The sequence below is a fragment of the Suricata suricatta genome, chromosome 7 (genome assembly GCF_006229205.1).
Source record: "Suricata suricatta isolate VVHF042 chromosome 7, meerkat_22Aug2017_6uvM2_HiC, whole genome shotgun sequence".
NCBI lineage: Eukaryota > Metazoa > Chordata > Mammalia > Carnivora > Herpestidae > Suricata > Suricata suricatta.
The window spans coordinates 113,380,474-113,405,298 of NC_043706.1; the positions used below are offsets into that span (position 1 = coordinate 113,380,474).

General features: G+C 38.7%; 1 protein-coding gene across 1 annotated transcript in view; it reads left to right on the forward strand.

Annotated features, from left to right (window-relative positions):
• The window catches only part of LOC115295338 (A-kinase anchor protein 7-like), a 140,386-nt gene that overhangs the window by 54,068 nt on the left and 61,493 nt on the right, over positions 1-24,825 (forward strand). The window contains exon 7 of the mRNA XM_029943226.1: positions 669-781. Coding sequence (XP_029799086.1) covers positions 669-781 — 113 coding nt within the window. The remainder of the gene's footprint in view (positions 1-668; positions 782-24,825) is intronic.

Below are 24,825 nucleotides of genomic sequence, written 5' to 3' on the forward strand. Positions count from 1 at the left end.
TCTGTCTCTCTCTGTATTAAAAATAAATAAAATATTAAAAAAATATTTATAAACATGTCTGTAGTAGTCCTGCTTACCTCTCTGAACTCATTCTTACTTCTTACCCAAATCTTGATGCTAACCTTTAACCCTACTTCTAATCCTAACCCTGAACCCTAACCCTAAGGCTGACCCTGTTTGTTTTTCATCTCTAAGGGATCACTGACCTTTTTTGCCTAATACATACAGTGTCTTGCGAACCATTATTTTATGTACTTTGTCCTTTCATTGTTTCAGATGGGAGGGTAAATCTGATTTCTTTTATTCCACCTTGGTTTTTAGATATTATATGTTATAGAGAAGCTGTTCCTTCTTTATGAGTGTGGACACCACTGGGATATTCAGTGAAAATCAATATATCAAACAAATGGTTATTTTTAAAAATTAAATGTTTCCTTTTCAAATTGTTGCATTTGTGTGCTTTACTTAAAATTTGAAATCTCTGCAAATTTAATAATATGCTTGTTCCACATGTTGTGGTTTTTTTTCTCTTAAAAAATAATATCTCATGCAGGTATTTAATCTTCATTATAAAGTAATTTGTTATTTTTTGAATTACTGCTTTTACAATAAAAGGTAGCTATGTGTTACAGTAGCATTTTGTTTTGTTTTGTTTTTATTTTCTTTAGAGGCTGCAAAAAGGACATTTCAAGAAAAGGGCATCTTGGCAGGAGAACACAGGAGTTTTAAGCCTCATTTGACTTTTATGAAATTGTCCAAAGCACCATGGCTCCGGAAGAAGGTGAGCGCACAATTTTATCATAAGCCTTGTTTTTACCAGCCACACCAGCCTTAATAAGCATGGTCGAGGCTTGAGTGACATTGGCAGTGCTTTTTGACACCCTCCTACTCTTGGTCCTGGGATTCCAAGTGAGTTTGTTGCCAGTTCCCAGGGATGCCAAGGTGGCTCACAAGACTCCGGGCAGGCTCTTACCCCTGTGCCCCCCTTTGCCCCTGTGGCTGTTAGCTGAAAACTCTGACGTGTATTTCCCGCTGCTTCATCTGTTGCCACATCTGCTTCCTACCTTGAAGGACATTGAGGCAGGGCCAGGGTCCCGTTTTACTGCTTTCTTTGCTTATGGTTTTTCGCATCCTGCTGCCCTCAAAGCTTCTTCCTCTGGCCTGTGTACCCTGGTGCTGCTCACTGGAACTGGTTCTTCAAGGTGGGACCAGCTTTCTATGCTCTTTATGCACCACTTTCAAGGGTTCCAGTAGATGACCTTGTGCGTCCATCGAGGCCTTGGAACTGGTGTTCCACAGGCTGGACAAGAGGGTCACTGAGGAACTCCCATCCCCTTGTTACTTAAAAGTACTTCTCTCCTGACACAAACTGAGAAATCTGTCTCTTGACATCCTCCATCTTAGGATGACTGTCTGTCTTCCCAGAGGTTGGAGTAACTTTGGGTTTTCTTCTGGATTCATGAGCTTTTCTCCTGGAATCCTAAGGCCACCCTTCATTGTTTTTCTCATTTCAGCCTAGAGAGCTTCTCATGCACATTTCGACATCTGACCTGCTCTAATATACCAGAGTTTTGGAGATGGGCATGCAGATTCATATTTGTTCCTGCTCTCCATGACCCTTTGCTGCAGTTAAGACTGATTTGCAGCTCTATAAATAAAGGTCATGTTTATTAATAAGTAGATCTCTTTTCCAAATTTGGCACATATTGCATTTCATGTCTTTGTGCTCAGAAACTCTTTTTGATCCTTTAGAACCTCTGTTTGGGGGGCACCTGGGTGGCTCAGTCGGCTAAGCGTCTGACTTTGGCTCAGGTCATGATCTCACGGCTCGTGGGTTTGAGCCCCATGTCGGGCTCTGTGCTGACAGCTAGCTCAGAGCCTGGAGCCTGTCTTCAGATCCGGTGTTTCCCTCTCCCTCTGGCCCTCCCCTGCTCATGCTCTCTCGCTCTCTCTCAAAAATAAATAAAACATTAAAAAAAATTTAAAAACAACAAAAAAAGAACCTCTGTTTGGGTGATTGACCATCCTGTGGTTGTGAGTTTTCTACAGACTCTTGTGAATACCTTCTCCAAAAGATATCTTGCATGTTTTTTTTCTTCTTTTGATTACTATGCCCCACATTCAATAATAACGATATCAGGTACCATTCCTAAATATTTAGGTAAAAATAATGTATATAAGTAACTGATGTTGAAATTTGGAGTAACAACTGTCAAAACTTGCAGACTGACGGTTTACTGTTTTTACTCATTATCTTTCTTGTTTTGCTTTCAAATGGATTGTCCTCTTCCCAGTGATTTCAGACTTAATCACAGAATGACAAATCAGTGGTGAAGGTAATAGCCATCATTTCAAAACGTTTCTTTGTCTCTACAGTTTTAGCTTTTACATGAGAGCATACAAGGACATTTATCAAAGGAGTGTTTCAACTACTCTAGAATCTTAATTTCAACGTTTCAGGCTAAATTTAAATGTTTCCTTGGCAGTTAATTTCCCAAAATCTGCTCCCTTATTTTGTAGAAAAGAGATATGAGACTAACAAATGTTAAGTGGCTGAAATGAGATCCTTTTCCTCCATTTGCAGAGCCCTATGTGGAGTCCATCTTATCTCTTTCCCAGGCTCATATTCTTTGCTCCCACTGGCCACGTCCCATTCATCCAAGTTAATTTCTGTATTCATGTGAGGAGCTTCCTGGTCCAAATCCTATTAATTCAGCAAATATTAACTGAGTGTCTGATATGTGCCAAGTGGGTGCTGGGCTCAGAATTATGATCAAAATAGAAACAGTCCCTGCCTGAATGGTATATAAAATCTAAATCAGATTGTGTTTTGTTCAGATTAGAGAGTATAATCACTAGAAAATAAATTATGACTTTACTGTCTTTCAGAAAGCCAAATGAGATATTTTTTTCTTTTAAGTAATGGAATGACTCTGTTCCTATCTACTATTGTGATGCTCAGTGTTCCTGAATTCCTAAGAACATACATTTTCAGCTTTGGGATTCATATGTCAGCACTGAAGCTGAAGATTTCCACCCTCTAGCTTCAGATCTGGAGTTGTACCCAAAGACCTTGCTTTGATTCTGATCCAGATGATTGGCAGAGTCAAACTCTGAGACCTGTGAGTTTAAATAAACATCCAGCATTTTCTTAATGCAGCAAATCATTTGTTCCACTGTAAAAGTTAAAGGCAGTATGAAAAGGTAGCATGCATAAAAGTGCATTTTTATTACACTTTGTGGTTTGGAATGCAGATTATTTGAAAATATGTAGTTCTTCAGTCTCTTCTTAACTTTTTTACATTTTCAACCATCTATTCTCCTTTCTCAGCACCAGTTCTCCACCAGGTTTTTATTCTGGTTCACTCATTTACAAGACAATGGACATTGATAGAATCAGTAATGGAATGTATTGCTAGTGTTCAGTGTTATTTAGATTGGTTCAAAATAAAGGGAGAAAGAGAGGTAGGAAATAATAGGTTTTTATCACTCAAGTATTATGAAGTTTGTCTTATTTAAAGTACTTTCTTTTATTTTAGAAGTTAACTATAAAAGTATTAGATGGATATTCGGTCACTCTAAAAGTCCAAATACATGCAAGCCTATAGAGTGAGATATATAATTTCCCTTCATCACTTTCCCGTCACCCGCTCTTCCCCAATTTCTCTCTTTGTAGGTTATCGCTACTAGCAGTACATCCTCTTAGCTTTTCTTTGTACACTGCAAATATATACACAGGTGCAAATACCTGCCTGGGATCTCTTTAAAACAGATTTAAATATACATTCTTTTGATTTATAATAATTTATTCTCCCCTTAATGAATAATTACATTAATGTCTGTTTCTTTCTAGCACAGACAGTGCTGCAGTGAACATGCTTGTTCATTTTTCTTTGGGTAAATATGCCATTATTTCAAAGAAACACTCCCAGTTTTTTTGAAGTGGAATGCCAAGATCAAAGGGCATTGGACATTTTAACTTTTCAAAAACACCACAAACAGTGATTCTAATCTATACTTTCAACCACATTGTACTAGAGGAACATTGGTAAGGATAAGCTTGAGGTAGAGGACCATCAAGGATTACGAATGATGACTTGGTATGGCCCTTGGAGCTATGCATTGAGCAATTCCATAAAAAAGTTAAAATATTTATGTCCTTTAATTAAGAGGTTCATACTGCTGAGATTATCCTAAACAAATAACTTTTTATTGAGATAAAATTGATACATAACATTGTGTAAGTTTCAAGTGTACCACATAATGATTTAGTATGTGAACATATTGCAAAATGATTTTGTAATAAGGTGAGTTAACACATCCATCACCTCATGTAGTTACCATTTTTTTGTTGTTGTGAGAACTTTTACTACTCTCTTCGTAATTTGCAAATATATAATCTAGTATTTTTTTACGACAAAGTTATTTTTAACTGTTATCATCCTGTTGTACATTATATCCACAGGACTCACTTATTTTATAATTAAGGTGCAGCTTAAAAGAAGAAATTCTTTATGTATAAAGATGTTTACTGAAGCACTATCTATGAAAGAGAAAAATTAGAAAAAGCTTCCATTATAGTGAGGGAATTTTTAAGTCAATTATGGTATATCATATCAATGATTTAAGAAGCTATTAAAATAGATACTTAATAAGACTGTGTTAGGGGCGCCTGGGTGGCTCTGTCGGTTAAGCCTCCGACTTCGGCTCAGGTCATGATCTCACGTTCGTGGGTTCGAGCCCTGCGTCCGGCTCTGTGCTGACAGCTAGCTCAGAGCCTGGAGCCTGCTTCCGGTTCTGTGTCTCCTTCTCTCTCTGACCCTCCCCCTCTCATGCTCTGCCTCTCTCTGTATCAAAAATAAATAAAACAAAACAAAAAGACTGTGTTAAAAGCACAAAAAAGATAAATGTAGAATATAAACTATAATTAAGGTTATACGTATAAAGATAATTTCCTTGGGTTTGCCTTCAACACAGGTTAATGTAACTTCCTTTTATTTTGGTAGTAAATAGTGGGTTCCCACAATTGCTCTTTTAGCCCATAATTTTTCTGGTAGGTCAGTGAATACCTCTGATCTTAAAAAAAATTGTTTTTAAATGTTTATTTTTGAGGGAGGGAGAGAGAGAGAGAGAGAGAGAGAGAGAGACAGACAGGCAGACAGACAGCCAGCATGCAAGCAGGGGAGGGGCAGAGAGGGAGACATAGAATTGGAAGCAGGCTCCAGGCTCTGAACTGTCAGCTCAGCCCCAGCATGGGGCTTGAACCCATGAATCATGGATCATGACCTGAACTGAAGTTGGACGCTCAACTGACTGAGCCACCCAGGCACCCCTGTGAATACCTCTGATCTTAATGTCACTTGGAATATAATAAATTTCCCTTGACACACACAGGATTTCTCTTGTGGTTGGTTGGGGGTTTGCTGAGGTTCTGAGGTAGAGTGGAGCCTTAGTGGGCTGATCATAGAAATGGTGATGGGCAAGTTAGATGTCTCATGACAATCAAGGGTAAGGTGAAGCCACTAGATGCAGAAAAACTTGAAGGTTTTCCATCATCTTGAGGAGTGTTTTTTCTGGTATGGACAGGTGGTGCATAGTGAAAGTATCTAGAAAAGAGCTAATAGTATCTCCCACTAAGATGCTCTGTTTTGAAGGTTGGTGTACTCTTTATGTTTCAGTGTGAACTGCTAGAAGGTCATCTGTAAATCACCTTGTGCAGAGAGTAGATACTGATGTACTCCTAAGATAATGCCATTACTACTGTAGACATGGTAATTATTGGTCAAAAGGGGTGTTTTCATTGGAGGAGTGCTCTACATCCTTATGGGCAAATTCTGAGGTAGTTAAGATAATCCATTCATTACTATCTATAGGAAGTATAACCAATTATTCTGCAATAATACTTCAACTGGTATTTTTTCCCCCACATACTGAATCATTTTTATGATCTAAAAAGCTGTTCTCCATGCCAGTATACATATAAAAAATATTCAAGGTTGGAGCCATAATTGATCTGTTCATAAAAATAATATGTATCATTGATGTAAAAGGTACCAACAATTTGACAATAAAATATTATGGAGAAAAAAAAAAGAAAGAAAAAGATTAACTCATCTACTAAAATTAAAAAAAAAAATAATAAAAGGTACCAACAGATTTCTGGTGCTGGGGATGCATGTTTACCACCACTGGAATGGTCATAGGATCTAGTATGAGGATTTCCCAGTGGTGGTTAGTGTTGGCTGCACAAGCCCTACGCTCCAGAGGTGCCATCCCCTGTAGGCGCCTATTTGTAGGTAACACTATTTAGTAGACTTAACCAAAAGCCCAGCGGGATAAGCAGAAGTTCTGTACATTGTGATCAGCATTTTGAAAATACAGAAACTCTTCACGTTTTCTGGTGTGGAATTGCCCCTGGTACGGCATGGTTTTCTGGTTCCCAAGCTCAGAACCGAGTTCTCTTAATTTAGATTCTGAGAAACTTAAGATTTTCCTTGGCATTATATGTTTTTCTAACAGCAGGAGGCATTAAGTCAAATGTGTTAGTTTTGCATATTTTAGTTTCATGATATTCTAGTAGGGTATATTGCATACGAGACTGTTGAAAGTAGTTATTGTATATTTTAAAGGTAGTTTGATTATCATTGTGCTTTGAGAGTTGTACTTTCTGTCATTAAATGAACGGAGCCTCAAAAAATCTTATTAAATTGTCGTGTATCTGAAATACTACTAAAATTCAAGTTCTTTGTGTAGTTTTCCTGGGATATATTTGTTTTATGCGGTTAGTCTGCAACTTGTTCACCTCCAGGCTTTTTATAAGACCTTGTGGATATATTTTTCTCACTGAGGGACCTCGTACTTCCGTGCTTTAACCATTGCAAAAACTGGTTGGTTAGAAATGTGTGCTAACACTTGGTGGCAGAAGGAGACCAGTTTCAAATAAAAAATGCAGATCTAGATTCCTTAAGAAAATAAACGTGATCTTTTCATGGACAAATCAGTTGTTTTTAAGCATTAATTATTTTCTGGCCTTTTTAGATGCCTTTCCTGGTCTATGACTCTTCCATATTACTAATGTAGCACTAACCCATCAAAGCTCCAGCTTATTAACTGGCACTTCCTTGTAGCAGCTTTTCGCAGAGTTAGACAGTGGGAAAACTTTAGAATGAAAGAACTGGTCTCCTTGGAAATTGTTAGCTATGAGTGTCTCTTAGATTGGTTTGTTTTGAGTGCAGGATTTGATATATAGAAAGCATGGGTGAAGGGGAGGTTTTCGGACCCTAAGATGATGAGGCTGGGGGGAAGCCGGGAGGAGAATACAGGTCAGTCATCAGTAGAGATAGCTGGGAAGTGGAGAAGAAGAGTGTATGAATGGTTGTGTTCTGATGGTACAATTAAGGGGAAAATCCAGTCCCTGATTCAATATACAAGACCAGTCATAATACAGAATTTCTACACTCGTTGGCTAAACCCCAATTTTCCTCTGCCATGACTTCCTGCTGTTGTCTTTCCTCACCTGCCATTATTTAGTCTTATGTTTCTAGCAGGTAGCACATTTTCTCATGATTTTAAGTGGCTGCTGTGATGTAGCTGCCACTACTTTCCTGGGTCTGCACAATGATGTGCCTTTATAAACCATTTCACAACTCAGGGGTACTAGGCTATTTCTTCTCAAGGGAGTCTCTATAATAAATTTGGAAGAGCACGAGTTTTCTTGTGTTACCTTTTTGTTTAGTTCTGGACAAATCTTATAGCCTTCCTTGACCTTTGCTAACTCATAGAGAAGGAGTTTAGTCCTTTAAAAAAATTTTTTTTTTAATATTTGAGAGAGTACAAGTGAGCGTGAGCAAGGGAGGGCAGAGAGAGAGGGAGACCCAGAATCCAAAGCAGGCCCCAGGCTCTGAGCTGTCAGCACAGAGCCCGATGCAGGGCTCGAACTCACAATCCATGAGATCGTGGCCCGAGTGGAAGTCAGACCCTTAACCGACTGAGCCACCCAGGGGCCCCAAGAAGGAGTTCAGTCTTAATGATTCTCGACTCCTGTGCTATTCTGAAATGTCTATATAGTAATAAGCATTTTGACCAAATAGGCACATTTGGCTTCAAGTAGAAATGTTTTGTTTTTGTTTGTTTAAACCTCAGATTTTCTTATGTGCATGGAGGAAGGCTTTCTCGTACACTGAAAGGAGAAAGGTCTTCAAATGTAGGAAGATGGTGGCAATTTAGATTTGTAGTGTTCCATTTCTCCTCTTGGGAACCATACAGAGCAATAAAGACAACAGGAAAAATATCGCAAACTGCATCTTCAGTGAAAGAGAAATCTGTATGTGCGAGTATGTCCACAAGCAACTGGGACAAGCGGGGCTTTCATGAGAAGTTGCTTCAGGTGGGGGAGACTGTAGAAGGAGGGGCAGGCCTATGGGTGACGGATCTCAGAACCTATCAGCAGATGCTTACTCCCAGAGGGTGAGGGCTGCACTGTAAGAAGGCACAGAAGGTGTGATGGGGTGGGGGTGGGGCAGCTGGAGGAGGGGACTCTCAGGAAGTGTCACCTTGCAAAGCTGGGGGGGGGTGGTGAAAGGGGGAGCCCACCAGCACCGGAGCTCAGGGCTGGCAGCAGGGAGGCAGACATTCCAGGGGCCCATACACATAACAGTCCATCCCTGTCCCAGAAGAGAAGGAAGCCCTGAAAGACAGCACCGCAGGGACCAGCAAGCCTTTATCATTCCAGACAAAAGCTTGTCTTAAAATATCCTTGGTACAAGGGAAAGCAGATTGCTTCAGTAACTGATCCCTGAGCCCCCCAATCCCGAATGACTTAATTACTCGTGATTTTTAGTTGGTTTTGAATTTCTTTATATGACCAGGTACACTTAGATCTAAGGCTCGAGGAGAATTCTTGGCATTTTCTTAATTAAAAATCAGCAAATAAACAAAACACAGCAACACATCTTTTATTTGTTTTCATGGTTTTTTAAAACTAAAAATTCAGTGGAATCTACTGATATGGAATTAGACTTTCTTCTGAGATAGTCTAGGTGCCATTAGTCAACTGTGTCATTTATTGTGTGTCAATGAGTACTATTTATAGAAAGTGACTTCATTTGTGTTTCTAATGCATTTCTCAACTTCATGCTGTTGCTATCAGATGCTTAATCAGGCCCCCCATAGGCCTATTTTTAAAGCTCAGAAGTGATGCACATCATTTCTGCTCATATCTTATTGACCAGAGCAAGTCACATGGCCTATTCTGAGTTCAACAAAGCAGGATGTATAATGTACTTGCAGAAAAGGACTCCACAAGGAGGGGCAGTGAATATCAGCATTGTTTCCCAAATGTACTTGACTAGCAAGTTGTTTTATTTTAATTAACTGTCTCATGACACTAATGTTTGGCAGAACATGGGTTTAGGAAATGTTGGTCTTGATAATTTAGACCTAAATGATATTTTTGCTTCAAACATCCAGATTCAATGGGCATTTTTACTTATTTTCTAGTGTTTGTATTCATAGACTAAATTCTGATTTAAGTATAATTTAAGAAACAGAGTTTTAAAACTGAAAATATGCAATAACAAAGTATTCCACCTAATTGGAATTGCATGGGTTTAGCTTAACTACATGAAAATGTAAATGTTCTATCTCAATTAGTGTTGGAAAAAAACTTTTATTAAAATTTTTTGTATATTATTTATTTATTTATTTATTTTTAATCTTACAAGTTAGTTAGCATATAGTGGAATTATGATTTCAGGAGTAGAGTCCAGTGATTTATCCCCTACTTATAACACCCAGTGCTCCCAACAAGTGTCTTCCTTAATGCCTCTTGCCCATTTAGCCCCCACCCCTGCCTACAACCCCTCCAAGAACCCTCAGTTCAGTCTCTATATTTAAGAGTCTTTTATGTTTTGTCCCCCTCCCTGTTTTTATAGTATTTTTGATTTCCTTCCCTTATGTTTATTTTTTTTGTATCTTAAATTTCACATGTGAGTGAACTCCTATTTGTCCTTATCTGACTAATTTCACTTAGCATAATATACTGTTGTTCTATCCACGTTGTTAGAAATGGCAAGATTTTATTATTTTTGATTGCCAAGTAATACTCCATTATATATATACCAAACCTTCTTTATCCATTCATCTATCAGTGGACACTTGGGCTTCTTCCATACTTTGGCTATTGCTGATAGCACTGCTATAAACATTGGGGTGCATGTGCTCCTTTGAAATAGCACATCTGTATCCTTTGGATAAATACCTAGTAGTGCAATTGCTGGGTCATAGGGTAGTTCTATTTTTAATTTTTTGAGAAAGCTTCATACTGTTTTCCATAGTGGCTGTACCATTTTGCATTCCCACCAGCAATGCAAAAGAGATCCTTTCTCTCTGCATCCTTGCCAACATCTGTTGTTGCCGGAGTTGTTAATGTTAGCCATTCTGACAGATGTGAGGTGGTATCTCTTGGTTGGTTTTGATTTGTATTTCCCTGATGATGAGTGATGTTGAGAATTTTTTCATCTGTCTGTTAGCCATCTGGATGGATGTTTTCTTTGGATAAGTGTCTATTCATGTATTTTGCCAATTTCTTCACTGGGTTATTTGTTCTTTGTGTGTTGAGTTTGTTAAGTTCTTTATAGATTTTGGATACTAATCCTTTTTCAGATATGTCATTTGCAAATATCTTCTCTCATTCTGTTAGTTGCCTTTTAGTTTTGCTGATTGTTTCCTTCTGCTATGCAGAAGCTTTTATCTTGATGAGGTCCCAGTAGTTCATTTTTGCTTTTGTTTCCCTTGCCTCTGGAGACCTGAGTTGCTATGACTCATGTCAAAGAAGTTTCTGCCTGCTTTCTCCTCCAGGATTTTGATGGCTTCCTGTCTTATGTTTAGGTCTTCATCCATTTTGAGTTTATTTTTGTGTATGGTGTAAGAAGTGGTTCAGTCTGTTCTGCCTGTCACAGTCTGGTTTTCCCAAAACCATTTGCTGAAGAGACTGTCTTTATTCCATTGGATATTCTTTCCTGTTTTGTCAAAAATTAGTTGACCATACATTTGTGGGTCCATTCTGGGTTCTCTATTCTGTTTCCATTGACATGTGTCTGTTTTTGTGCCAATACCATATTGTCTTAATGATTATAGGTTTGTAATACAGTTTGAAATCCAGGTTTGTGATGCCTCCAGCTTTGGTTTTCTTTTTCAAGATTGCTTTGGCTATTCAGGGTCTTTTCTGTTTCCATACAAATTTTAGGATTGTGTGTTCTAGCTCTGTCAAGAATGCTAATGTTATTTTGATAGAGATTACATTGAATATGTAGGTTGCTTTGGATAGTATAAACATTTTAACAATATTTGTTCTTCCAATCCATGAACATGGACTATTTTTCCATTTTTTGTGTCTTCTTCAATTTCTTGCATAAGCTTTCTGTATTTTTCAGTGTATAGATTTTTCACTTCTTTAGTTAAGTTTATTCCTGGGTATTTTATGGTTTGGGTGCAATTTTAAATGGGATTGATTCCTTGGTTTCCTGCTTCATTATTGGTGTATAGAAATGCAACTGATTTCTGTGCACTGATTTATATCCTGCGACTTTGCTGAAATCATGGATCAGTTCTAGCAGTTTTTTGGTAGAATCTTTTGGGTTTTCCATATAGAGTATCATGTCATCTGCAAAGAGTGAAAGTTTGACTTCCTCCTTGCTGATTTGGATGCCTTTTATTTCTTTGTGTTGTCTGATTGCTGAGGCTAAGACTTGTAATACTATTATGAGTAACAGTGGTGAGAGTGGCCATCCCTGTCATGTTTCTGACCTTAGGGGGAAAGCTCTGTTTTTCCAACATTGAGGATGATATTAGTGGTAGGGCTTTTGTATATGGCTTTTATGATCTTGAGGTATGATGCCTCCATCCCCACTTTCTTGAGGATTTTTATCAAGAAAGGATGCTGTATTTTATCAAATGCTTTCTCTACATCTATTGAGAGGATCATGTGGTTCTTGTCCTCTCTTTTATTAATGTGATATATCACATTGATTGTTATGTGACTTTTGAGCCACCTGCATCCCAGGTGTAAATCTTACTTGATCATGGTGAATAATCCTTTTAATGTATTGTTGAATCCATTTGGCTAGTGTGTTGTTGAGAATTTTTGCATCCATGTTCATCAGGGAAATTGGTCTATGGTCTTCTTTTTAGTTGGGTCTTTGGTTTTGAAATCAAAGTAATGCTGGCCTTGTAGAATGAGTTCAGACATTTTTGTTCTACTTCTATTTTTTGAAACAGCTTCAAAAGAATAGGTGTTAACTCTTTTTAAAATGTTTGCTGGAATTCCCCTGGAAAGCCATTTGGTCCTGGACTCTTGTTTTTTGAGAGATTTTTGATTACTAATTCAATTTCTTTACTAGTTATGAGTCTATTCAAATTTTCTATTTCTTCTTGTTTCAGTTTTGGTAGTTTGTATGTTTCTAGGAATTTGTCCAGTTCTTCCAGATTGCCCATTTTATTGGCATATAATTGCTCATAAATTTCTGCAGTGATGGTTGTGATCTCTCCTCTCTCATTCTTGATTTTTATTTATTTGGGTCCTTTCTCTTTCCTTTTTGATGAAACTAGCTAGGGAACTAGCTAGAGAACCAGCTCCTGGTTTCATTGATCTGTTCTACTGTTTGATTTCAATAGCATTGATTTCTGCTCTAATTTTTATTATTTCCCATCTTCTGCTGGTTTGGGGTTTTATTTGCTGTTCTTTTCCAGCTCTTTAAGGTAAAAGGTTAGGTTGTGTATTTGAGACCTTTCTTCCTTCTTTAGGAAGGCCTGGATTGCTATATACTTCCCTCTTATGATCACCTTTTCTGCATCCCAGGGGTTGTGGTGTTCATTTTCATTGGCTTCCATGTACTTTTTAAAAAACTGCTTCTTTAACTTCTTGGTCAACCCATTCATTCTTTAGTAGGATGTTATGTAATCTCCAAGTATTTGTTGTCTTTCCAAATTTTTTCATAAGGTTGATTTCAAGTTTCATAAGGTCTGAAAATATGCACAATATGATCTTGATCTTTTCGTACTTGTTCAGGGCTGATTTGTGTCCCAGTATGTGATCTGTTCTGGAGAATAGTCCATGTGTACTTGAGAAGAATGTGTATTCAGCTGGTTTAGGATGAAATGTTCTGAATGTATCTGTTAAGTCTATCCAGTCCAGTGTGTCATTCAAAGCCATTGTTTCCTTGATTTTCTGCTTAGATGATCTCTCCATTGCTGTAAGTGGGGTGTTGAAGTCCCCTTCTATTATGGTATTACTATTGAGTTTCTTTATGTTTTTGATTAATTAATTTATATATTTGGCTGCTACCATGTTGGGGGCATACATGTTTATAACTGTTGGATATTCTTGGTTAATAGGCCCCTTAGTTATGATATAATAACCTTATTCATTTCTTGTTATGGTCTTTATTTTAAAATATAGATTGCCTGACATAAGAATAGCCATTCTGGCTTTCTTTTGATGACCATTAGCATGATAGATGGTTCTCCATCCCTGTACTTTCAATCTGTCTTTAGGTCTAACATGGGTCTTTTGTAAACAGCATATATAGATGGATCTTGTTTTCTTATCTGTTCTGTTACTCTATGTCTTTTGATTGGAGCATTTAGTCCATTGACATTTAAAGTGAGTACTGAAAGATGAATTTATTGCCATTACATTGTCTGTAGAGTTGGAATTTCTGGTGGTGTTCTCTGGTCTTTTCTAGTCTTTGTTGCATTTGGTCTTTTTTGTTTTGTTTCATTTTTTATCCTGTCACAGAGTCCCACTTAAAATTTCTGGCAAGGCTAGTTTAGTTGTCACAAACTCCTTTAATTTTTGTTTGTCTGGGAAACTCTTTATCTCTCCTTCTATTTTGAATGGCAGCCTTCCTGGGTAACAGATTCTTGACTGCATATTTTTCTGATTCAGCATGGTGGATGTGGATATCTCCTGCTGCTCCTTTCTGACCTGCTAGGTTTCTGTGGATAGGTCTGCTGGAAAACTGATCTCAATTCCTCTATAGGTTAAGGACTTTTATTCCCTTGCTCCTTTCATAATTCTTTCCTTGTCTGTATACTTTGTGGATTTGACTATTATATGCCTTGTTGATGGTCGGTTTTTGTTGAATCTAATGGGAATTCTCTGTGCTTCTTGGATTTTGATGTCTCTGGCTTTTGCCAAGATAGGAAAGTTTTCTGCCCTGATTTACTCACATAAACCTCTGTCCCTTTTTCTCCACCTTCCTCTTCTGGGACGCCTATGATTTGGATGTTATTCCTTTTTAATGAGTCACTGAGTGCTCTCATTCTTTAAAAAATTTAAAAAATTTTTTAAATTTATTTTTGAGAGACAGAGACAGCATGAGCAGGGAAGGTCAGAGAGAGAGGGAGACACAAAATCCAAAGCAGGCTCCAGGTTCTGAGCTGTCAGCACAGAGCCTGACATGGGGCTTAAAACCACAAACTGTGAGATCATGACCTGAACTGAAGTCGGCCACTTAACCCACTGAGCCACCCAGGCGCCCCATCAGTGCTCTAATTCTTATATTGTGCTTAGTTTCCCTCTTTTTTCTGCTTTATTATTCCCCATAATTTTGCCTTCTATATCACTGACTCACTGCTCTGCCTTGTCCATCCTTGCTGCCGTGGCATCCATTAGAGATTGCCTCCCAGTTATGAGCATTTTTAATTCATCCTATATTTTACTTCTTTTATCTCCATAGAAAGGGATTCTGTGCTTTTTTCAACCCCCACTAATATTCTTATTATCGTGATTAGAAATTCTAGTTCAGACATCTTGCTTATATATGTGTTGATTAAGTTGCTGGCTGTCATTTCTTCCTGTTTTTTTTTGGGAGGTGAATTCCTTCATTTCATCATTTTGGAGGAAGAAAAAGAATTAATAAAATTAAAAGTTAAAAATTAAAAACAACACAAGAAATCAAATAAAGTAAGCTAGATCCTAGGTGTGTTTTGGTCTGGTTTTTGAAAGAAGCTTGTAGAATAGAGAAAAAAGGGAAAGAAAAGAAAAAGAAAAATGAAGTAAGAAAACATTTAAAAATTAAAAAAATGTACACAATAAAATAGAATTAAATGAAATGCAGAAGTTAAACTAGAATTAAAAATTTTAAGAAAAAGTACTTGTTTTTTACAACTAAAAAAATTATCAAAATGAAGTAAAAATAATTTTTTCTTTTTCTGTAACCAAGAATAAGAAAAGAAAATAAAAAAAATGAGTAGATGGATTAGTGAACAGAATGAAACCTGAATGAAGTTACATCCAGTTTCCCCTAGAAGTCAAACTATGAAGCACTTTATAAACTAAGCAGGAGTAGAGACTTGTGGTGTTCCTCTAGGGCTTAGTTAGCACAGGTAGAAGGCGGTTGGTGTAATGGCTTCATATTCCATTTGGTGGCACTGCTTAGCTTACTAGGGTGGCCCTTGTAGCATGTGTGTAAGGTGAAAGGTGGAAGTGGCATCACCAAGCTTCCCAGTCTCTAGACCCAGAACTCTGTACTCTCACTGACTGGCAATCAAACTCCCCTCGTTTGTCTCTGGCTTCCGCTTCTACACTGTCTGTGTCCAAACCATCAGCCTGTCAGGCGGCACCTCTCTCCTGAATTTTATCTCAGATGGGGCTGTGTTTCCAAACCCCTCACTTCTGAGGGCCCTGCAGCTTGGACCCATTGGGACCCTCTCGGGGAGGATCTTGCCAAGTAATGGCCAGGTGCTGGCTCGTCCCCAGCAACGTTTGTGCAGTGGTACTGCTGCCAAAGCTCAGAGACTGTGACTGGGTGCTGGCTTTCCCCAGAATAAGTTTGTGCGATTGGGTGGCGGCTCAGGGATTATGGTAAATCACAACACACGACCAGCTCCAGGTTTCACCACACCTTGGCATCTTCATTCCAATACCAGCAGCCATGTTCTCCAGAGTCTGCTGGGACCTTTGACTGTGAGGAGGCCATAGGGCCTCTACCAAATGCCCTCCTAGCAGGGGAACCCTGTGTGGTATGTGGACCCCTTGGATCTCGCTGCCTGCTCCTGGGGATTCAGCCTCCCACCAGAGCACTGCCAGGTACTGAGCGGCAGAATTTCTCATTGCTCTCCTGTTTATAAAGTCCTAACGGCATTGGAACCCTTTCCTTTCTCATTTCTCTTTTCTCCATTTCTTGTTCAGTCACTTGTGGGTTTTTCCACTCTTTTTCTTTCCAGTTGCTTTTTGGGGGGAGTGCCTTTCCTGTATTTTCCACCTTTTCTTTGTCCTCTCTCCCCAAAAGCAGTTCCCTGCCCTCTGTGACTTCTCTGTCCCCCAGTTCACCTCTCTGTGCTGCCTATCTATTGAGTTCTGTGGCTTAAGTTATGCAGTTGTTGTGTTAATCCTCATATCAGTTTTCTAGGTGCGAAAAATGGTTTGGTGCTGATCTAGCTGCATTTCAGTCATGAGAGATGCAGAGAACTTCCATGATGCTCTGCCATCATGGTTAAAATTTTTTTTTAACAAGTCTTTTTTAGACATTTTAAAACCTCTGTTAATTTCGTTTTCCTAGTAAAGGACAGAATGGAGCATAATGATCTTGCATGAAACTGGCAAACCCCACAGTGGATTGATTATGGTGAATAGCAAAATAGAACATATGATCCAGAAAACTTAAACTTTATTTGAAATAGTGCTGATACAGAATTATTTAGTTTGATTAGTTATAGTAGCTAATTCCTTACCCACTTAACTTGTCACATAAAGGCAAACCACCCAGTATATCATTTGTATGGTAATAAGATTTTCTCTACTACTGGAGAGTGGTCTTCTATCTCTTGTTAATTAGAATTAACTGCATAATAAAAGAAGGTAAAGCCATACTTTCTCTTGACAGCCACATTTAGATTTGAGGGGAAACTAAGGTTGCAATCCAGAACTGTAACTAGTTTCTGTTGGAATTCTACTTCTATTCCTAAATATGAGCTGATTACCTTTGGCCATTCATTAGGCTATTTCTCTCAAGGAAAGGTACCAGCGGGGAAGAGTGAGGGACACAGATCAAGGGAGACTACTGAATACTGGAGACGAACCATGGACTGAAGGGGGAGGGGGAGGAGGGGAGGGGGGATGGTCATGGTGGGGGGCACTTGTGGGGAGAAGCACTGGGTGTTATATGGAAACTAATTTGACAATAAACTATTATAAAAACAAACAAACAAAAAAACAGAGCAGTACTAGTTTGAATTACTAAATTGCTCAGTTGACTTTCCATTGGTTACTCCAGTATTAAAGAAAAAAAACGATTACTGGCCTCTTGGCCTGGACAGACTTCACATTATATGTAGTTGAAGACTTAACAGAACTTGCTCATATCACCTAAGGGATTAGCCACCCTTGACTACAGGAACTCCAGCTTAATTTCTGCAGTAAGTGTTCTTTCTCTAAACCTACCTGGTGGCAGCATTTTTAACTGTTGCCAAAATTTGTGATGCCATTTTGGAGACCCATCTTCAAGGCCTTCTAAGTACAACTGTTAACTGTATACTACCCTTCAGCAGTGACCAGAGTGTGAAAGTACTTCTCTTCCCTCTTGGCTACTGCCATCCCACAGATGAATTTGATTATAATTTGTTACATAACTTTATTTAGACCAAAACATTTCTTTCACAGTAATTTCATGTTTGGTCTCTGCACTACTGTGAGATCTTACTGAGCTGTTAGCTGGGAGAATGTTCTGTCTGACTCCTTCTGGTGGTCCGGCCCCTTGAGCCACATCCCTCCATATCCATATGCATTCCATTTTTCATGATTTGGTCATCTTGGATTCTTACTTCTCCCCTTCCCTGACCTATCTTGATAATCAGAAAATGATGGACAGAGTACTTGTACCCTTGGACGTCTAGCCCAAACATTGCTAGAACTTAATTCAGTGAAATTAAGTGTGTGAGTGTGTTGGGGAGGGGAGGGGCCGGAGTGGTCATCTGTGAAAAAACTGAATGGATATGGAAAAATCATGTCAGATATATGTCTCAGTGGGTTGTAACCTATCACGCATATCCATAGTGGCAGGTGCCAAAATTGTAATCGCTGCTGGTAGAGATGTCTGTGATGGAAAGGGGTGGATATTTGGTAGGTGGGGTGGATATGGAGGAGAGGGTGTCAGGTTTGGCCAGTCTAGCTTTCCTGAGGCCCCTCCCACTGTGATAGAACAGACCAGCTATAGCAAAAGAAGAATTTGCCAGTTTTTATCATCTTTTGCCTATTATTGTCCTAAGATGCTAATCCCTTGCTTCTTGTTAACTTTACCACTAAAAATTTTTTCCCTATCAAACGTACTGCTGATTTTACTAATCTAGAAATGCTTCTTGAAATTTTGAAAATATACTTATTTAAAATTTTTCTAAAAGAGAAAGTTGAGTGAAAATTACTGGTTAATTTGTTATCTTTATCTCTGTACTTTTTTGGAAGCAGTATATAGTCTCATATTCACAGACATATACTGACACTGAGTCCATTGGGGAAGCTATGTAATCCCTGTAGTTCTGTATTTTAAGAGTATACTATGGGGAGATTTCACGTTAAATGTGATTAAGTTTGAAATGAGGAAAGAAAGATTCCAATTGTATTATATATAACATCACTTTGTATGGCAGTGTGAATCCTATTAATAAAGAAAATCATTGGATACATTTCTTGCTCTACCTGGAGAGAAACATTAATTTTAGAATTGGTTTAAGAGGTACACATGATTCCCAAGTTGTATTTTAATGACTGTTTCATATGTAACTATTGCTTCTTCTCTTTTTTTAAAAATTTTTTAATGTTCATTTATTCTTGAGAGAGAGAGAGACAGAGTGTGAGCCAGAGAAGGGAAGAGAGAGGGAGACACAGACTCCAAAGCGGGCTCCAGGCTCCCAGATGTCAGCACAGAGCCCAGCGCAGGGCTGGAACTGTGAGATCATGACCTTAGCCAAAGTCAGATACTCAACTAACTGGACCACCCAGGCGCCCCTGTAACTATTGCTTTTTTTTTTTCTACCAAACTCTTTTAGCTAATATGATATACAGGGAATGTTTCCAACCAAGTAAAGTGAAAAGGTCTGTTATCATTGAGCATCTTTCTTCCGTGTTCCATTAGCACACTCAATGTAAATCTTAGTGTTATTTCTTTCCTGCTCCTTCACTCAGTTCTCGTAACATTTCCTTGTTAGGACACCTTCCTCCGTTAAGGGCTTCTGTCTTAAGTAGTGTGCAGAGAATATGCCTGGGCAGTTGAAAAAAAAATGAGTAAAGTGCTCTATCGAGAATCATAAGGGAGGGAGGAGAAAGGAAGAATTTTGAAAGGAGGAAAATCAAAGAAATTGATAAGTTCATAAGAAAATGGGAGAAGAAGCAAATACTACATGCATACATAGGAGCATGACAGATTATGAAAATACACTAGGTCTTTCTTGCTTAACAAGTCTATGGTTGGCTCAGTTTTTATGCAACAGACTCTTGGTTTTGGCTCTGGTCATGATATCATGGTCATGGGATTGAGCCTCGTATCATGCTCGATGCTAATAGCAGGGAGCCTGCTTCGGATTTTCTCTCCCTCTCTCTCTGCCCCTTCCCTTTTTTCTCTTTCACTCAAAAATAAATAAATAGGGGAGCCTGAGTGGCTTAGTCAGTTAAGCATCCAACTTCGGCTCAGGTCATTATCTCATGGTTCGTGGGTTTGAGCCCTGTGTCAGGTTCTGTGCTGACAGCTCAGCGCCTGAAGCCTGTTTCAGATTCTGTGTTTCCCTCTCTCTCTGCCCCTTCCTGCTCAGTCTCTGTCTCTCTCTGTCTCAAAAATAAAATTTAAACATTAATAAATAAATAAACTTTAAAAAACTCCAGGTTACAATTAGTTATGTCTGTGGATGCATTTAAAATATTTTGTTAAATTTATGGCCCCTTCTACACTGTCTAGGTATTTAACTCTCATCGGACCATATTTGAGGCTACAGTTTGGTTTGAAATTCTGTCTGTAGACATCTAACCAATTTAGGTGAATGCTTTTTGACCTTTAGGTTGTAAAAGTAGAACACATTCAACCACAATATAAGTGTGTTGCAGTGTGTAAGCAAGTGTTACAGGACAAGTTAAAATTGCTAGGATTTTTCTGTGAACTTGTTTCTGAATGCTTTTCTGCAGAACAGCTTTACTCTCCTGTTTCATTGTTGAGACCCTGGAAATGTTTTACGCCTATGGCTTGGCATTACTTCATGTGGGGAGGGATTGATTAGAAGGGAAAGCTATCGGTTGGAGGAGGAAAACATTTTAGATTAAGTTGTGAGTGAATAGACCACATGTGGTGAGATATTTTGAGGGGGGGATATTTTACATTTTGTCTCTAGTTTATAGAAAGAAATGGCTAAGTTGGTGAGTTCAGGAGAATATGTTATTTGTTCCAAACAGCAAAATATTAGGAAAACAGATGTGACAGAGAGGAGTAGGCTGCCGCTTGTTTACATCTGAGTGACCGCAAGGGTGGGATGAGCCAGGAACACAGCTGGGGTTGGGTCTTGGGGAACTGAGAGTCCAGCTGAGACTGAAATGTGTAGGAAGCAGGCTCGGATGCCTCACTGACAAGATTCTTTCTTTGTTCCAATGTAATGAAAAAAGCCAAGGCGGATACAATAGTTACCTGGCCAAATAGCATATGATCTCTCATGCTGTCCTCAAGAAGGCTTGAGGAGGAACTGAGCAGAGGTCTGCTATGTAGACAAAGATTGAGCTTATATGGCAATAGACTGTTGTAAATAAAAGTGTTTTAAGGGCGCCTGGGTGGCTCAGTCAGTTATGTATCTGACTTTGGCTCAGGTCATGATGTCACGGTTTGTGAGTTTGAGCTCCACATCAGACTTTCTATCTGCTCTCAGTGTAGAGCCCTCTTCAGATATTCTTTCTCTCTCTCTGCCCATACTGCTTGCTTTCTCTCTCTCTCTCTCTCAAAAAAAAAAAAAAACTTAAAGAAAATGACCTTGATGGGGAGCCTGGGGGGCTCAGTCGGTTAAGCCTCCAACTTCGGCTCAGGTCATGATCTCATGTTCATGGGTTCGAGCCTCCCGTCGGGCTCTGTGCTGACAGCTCGGAGCCTGGAGCCTGCTTCTGATTCTGTGTCTCCCTCTCTCTCTGCCCCTCCCTGCTCATGCTCTGTCTCTCTCTGTCTCAAAAATAAATAAAACATTAAAAAAATTTTTTAAATGACCTTGAGAATGCCCTGGGTATCATCAGACTGTTACCTCTCTGATTAATATGTCACTGGTATAAATGAACTAAATGCAGATGGAAGCCATGTTTCTTCTCTTCTCTCTGATGGCAGCACCTCGTGGAAAGAAAGGAAGCAATATATATTCTTGGTGATTTTGTGATGTGGCTTGCGGTATTAGGAATTACACATCATCTTTACTACGTGATGGCTTTCCTTGCTACGTGGTACCACCAAAGAGCGTTCAGCTCCTCTCAGTGTTAGGATAGTTAGAAGAAGGTGTCAGCAGTAGATTAAAAACATAGAATTCTACCTGCTGTGTTTCTACTTATTGTTTCCTGAACGGTGTAATATTGTGCTAGGGTGAAGAGTTTCTGTTTCTTTCCCTAAAGCCTCAAGATTAAACAAGCGTTAGTGCTCCACACAAATTTATAAACAGAGGGACTGGAGAGGTGGCCTGTCTAAAAACCCCAGGGTAAAGTATCGAGATGCTCTGCCGTAAAGTAAAATGAAGAATTGAGAAATGGGGGCAGCTGGCTGGCCCAATTGGCTGAGCGTCCAACTCTTGGCTTCAGCGCAGTCATGATCTCACCCTTGTGGGATCTAGCCCCATGTCCGTGCTGAGCGTGGAGCCTGCTTGACATTCTCTCTCTCTCTACCCCGCTCCTCTGGACTCTCTCTAAAACTAAAAAATATTTTTAAGTAATTGAGAAACCCTTAATATTCATGATTACTTATATTTACATCGATTATTAATATTAATAATCAATTTAATTTTATTTAATTATTTAAATAATCGTAAAAGTTAATTAATAATTAATTATTATTATTAAGTAATTGAGAAATACTTAATTATACATCTGTATATTTAAACAGATGATTTGGAAAATGCAGACAGTCTCTCCCAATATTTTACCCCATTATTTGGGTATTAACAGTATAGGAAGAGTTCTTTTTATAGGCTGGATTATTTCAATAATTTTTTCCATGTCTAAGTTACATCTATGAATTATTTCTCATTTCTCTCTATGAAATTCATTTGTTATGGACATATAATTATCACTTGTTTTATTAATATTAATGCAGCATGTTAAAGGCAGGTATTTTTAGAATGCTAGAGATTCCCAAAGTAATTTTCACATTGATTTTAGAAATATGGTAGTATATATGTTATTAAGGATGACTAACACTGTTAGAATTTTAATACTTTAAAGGAAATAGTGATGAGCTTGAATATTATCTTTCTATTCTTTTCAATTTGTCTGTGCTCTCCGCTTATCTTGAATGGGAATCCACACTCTGCCTCTTACTAGCTATGTGTCCTCTGGTAAGTGACCTCATTCTCTGTGATTCAGTTTTCTTCTCTGGGGGTAATAATAGTACCAATCTCATAGGGCTATTGTGATTATTAAATGAGTTAGTAAAAGTTTCTAGAATAGTGCCCATACATAGTGTATAAGTATGTACGTAGTATATGAGTGTGTACATATATAGGTACATATGTAAGCTATGTAACATGGATTACTGTTATACAGATGATAGAGCATCGTTTTTTTTCTCAGATTGGCTCAAAACAATAAGCAAAGTACCATTGTCTTTTCTATTCTCCATCACTCTTGCTTTTTCACCTCTAAAGTTAATGACAGGCATGAGGCAGGGTATCAGGGCTTCACCCAGGCGGCAAACCGGAATGCCGGACAGGTAGCCCAAGGCAGGGCCCGGCACCAACAGATGGTCTGGAGAGGCAGAAGAGGTGAGGGGGAGGCAGCCGGGCAGTCCTCACCCAGGGGTGCCGCTGCTGAAGCTGAAATCGCCATGCTAATCTAGTGCCCGTTCGCTGGTGTGGCGGGACTCCTTTGTCTGCTTGCATCCCTGTCAAGAACAGGCTTGGATTCCTGAGTGGCTCAGTCAGTTAAGCATCTGACTTCAGCTCAGGTCATGATATCATTGTTCATGAGTTCAAGCCCTGCATCAGGCTCTGCACTGACAGCTCGGAGCCTGGAGCCTGCTTCAGATTCTGTGTCTCCCTCTCTCTCTGCTCCTTCCCTGCTTTCTCGCTTTCTCTCTCAAAAATAAACAGTTAAAAAAAGAAAAGAAAGACTTGGATGGAACTGAGCCTTAATGCAAAGGGCCTCCCTTATCCTGACTGAGAGGGGCTGAGGGAGGCTGCTACTGACAAGAAGGTAATCAAGGGATGGTATCAGGAGGAAGATGGAAACAAGACAGTGAAAATAACGTGAAGTGTAGTCATGCCAAGAGATGAAGGAAGGAGTCATTAAGAATTATAAAGTAAGATCTGCCTCACAGAAGTCCCATGCCAATATATACGTTCTCTTTATAACTTTGAACTGCCAATATGCGACTTATTAGGGGCAGTGACCTTGGGAAATGATTTTAGTTTTTTAATGCCATACTACTACAGCTATGTAAATTTTTCCAGTTATGAAAATGAGTATAAAAGACTACCATTCTTCTTTGACCAGCTAATCCCCACAATGACTAACCATTTTGGTTTGGCTCTTAATTTACATTCTGAATTTTGGTTTCACGTCATTATCACAGGAAACATACATTTCTTTATAGCCACTGCGTAACAGTAATAAAGTATTAGAAAACACAGCAGAGCCCCAGTAATGCCCAGCTCACCATCAGCAGGACACATAATTTCTTCATCTGATATACAACCTATTTATGTTTTCATCTTGGAAGTTGTGATTAGCATAAGATAACGAGTCTCGATAGGAAATTATCTGCTCTTACAAAAAAATCCTTGACCTTTTTAATGAAGCTGCTATTCCATTGTTCCTCTGATCACAACAAACTTCTCACAGACTTTAAATTAAATTTTATCTTTCAGAACCTTAGAATGATTGTTGTATTCAGATAGTGAACTAAAGTGAATTTTCATATTTCATGGCTGTCTTTACTTCTATATTGAAAATAGAGTTGGGTGCTTAGTAACATCAGTCTGAGACCCCTTTGGTACATATTAAATTGTCTTTACTTCTATATTGAAAATAGAGTTGGTGCTTAGTAACATCAGTCTGAGACCTGATACATATAAAATTATACACATCATTTAGCTAAATGTAAGTGATTTTGTTGGTGAGTGCTTCCTGAGTAAATAGGTTCCATTATTTAGCAGATGCAGCCTCGGCTGATTCTAAAAATACTCATCTTGGTCTCAGTGGCATTTTTCCTGTATTGGCTCCTTGGATGCCAAGTTACAATCGAGAATGGAGTTCTGAGCGTTTCATGGTACATTGTATAAAAGGTACCAAGTGGCCTTCAACATCACAGATAATTCTCCCTAAACCGTGCCTGGAACTAGGCTAACGGAAAGTAAAACTTCAGTCTTTTCTAATGATTAATTAAGATAGCCTTGAAAAGTTTTTCTGTTTGATGTTTCTTGCTACTAATTTATTTGTTCTACTTGTATTTAACTTCCTTCAATGTTATGTTGCACTATTGATATACTAGTTATATTGGGTAAAATTATAATGTGAAGCCCTTGAAAATATCCCCTGCCCTGCTAGTTCAAGGCAAAAATAATATCCTGGTGTCACATTAGACAGTCACCAAGCCTATCCACCGTTGT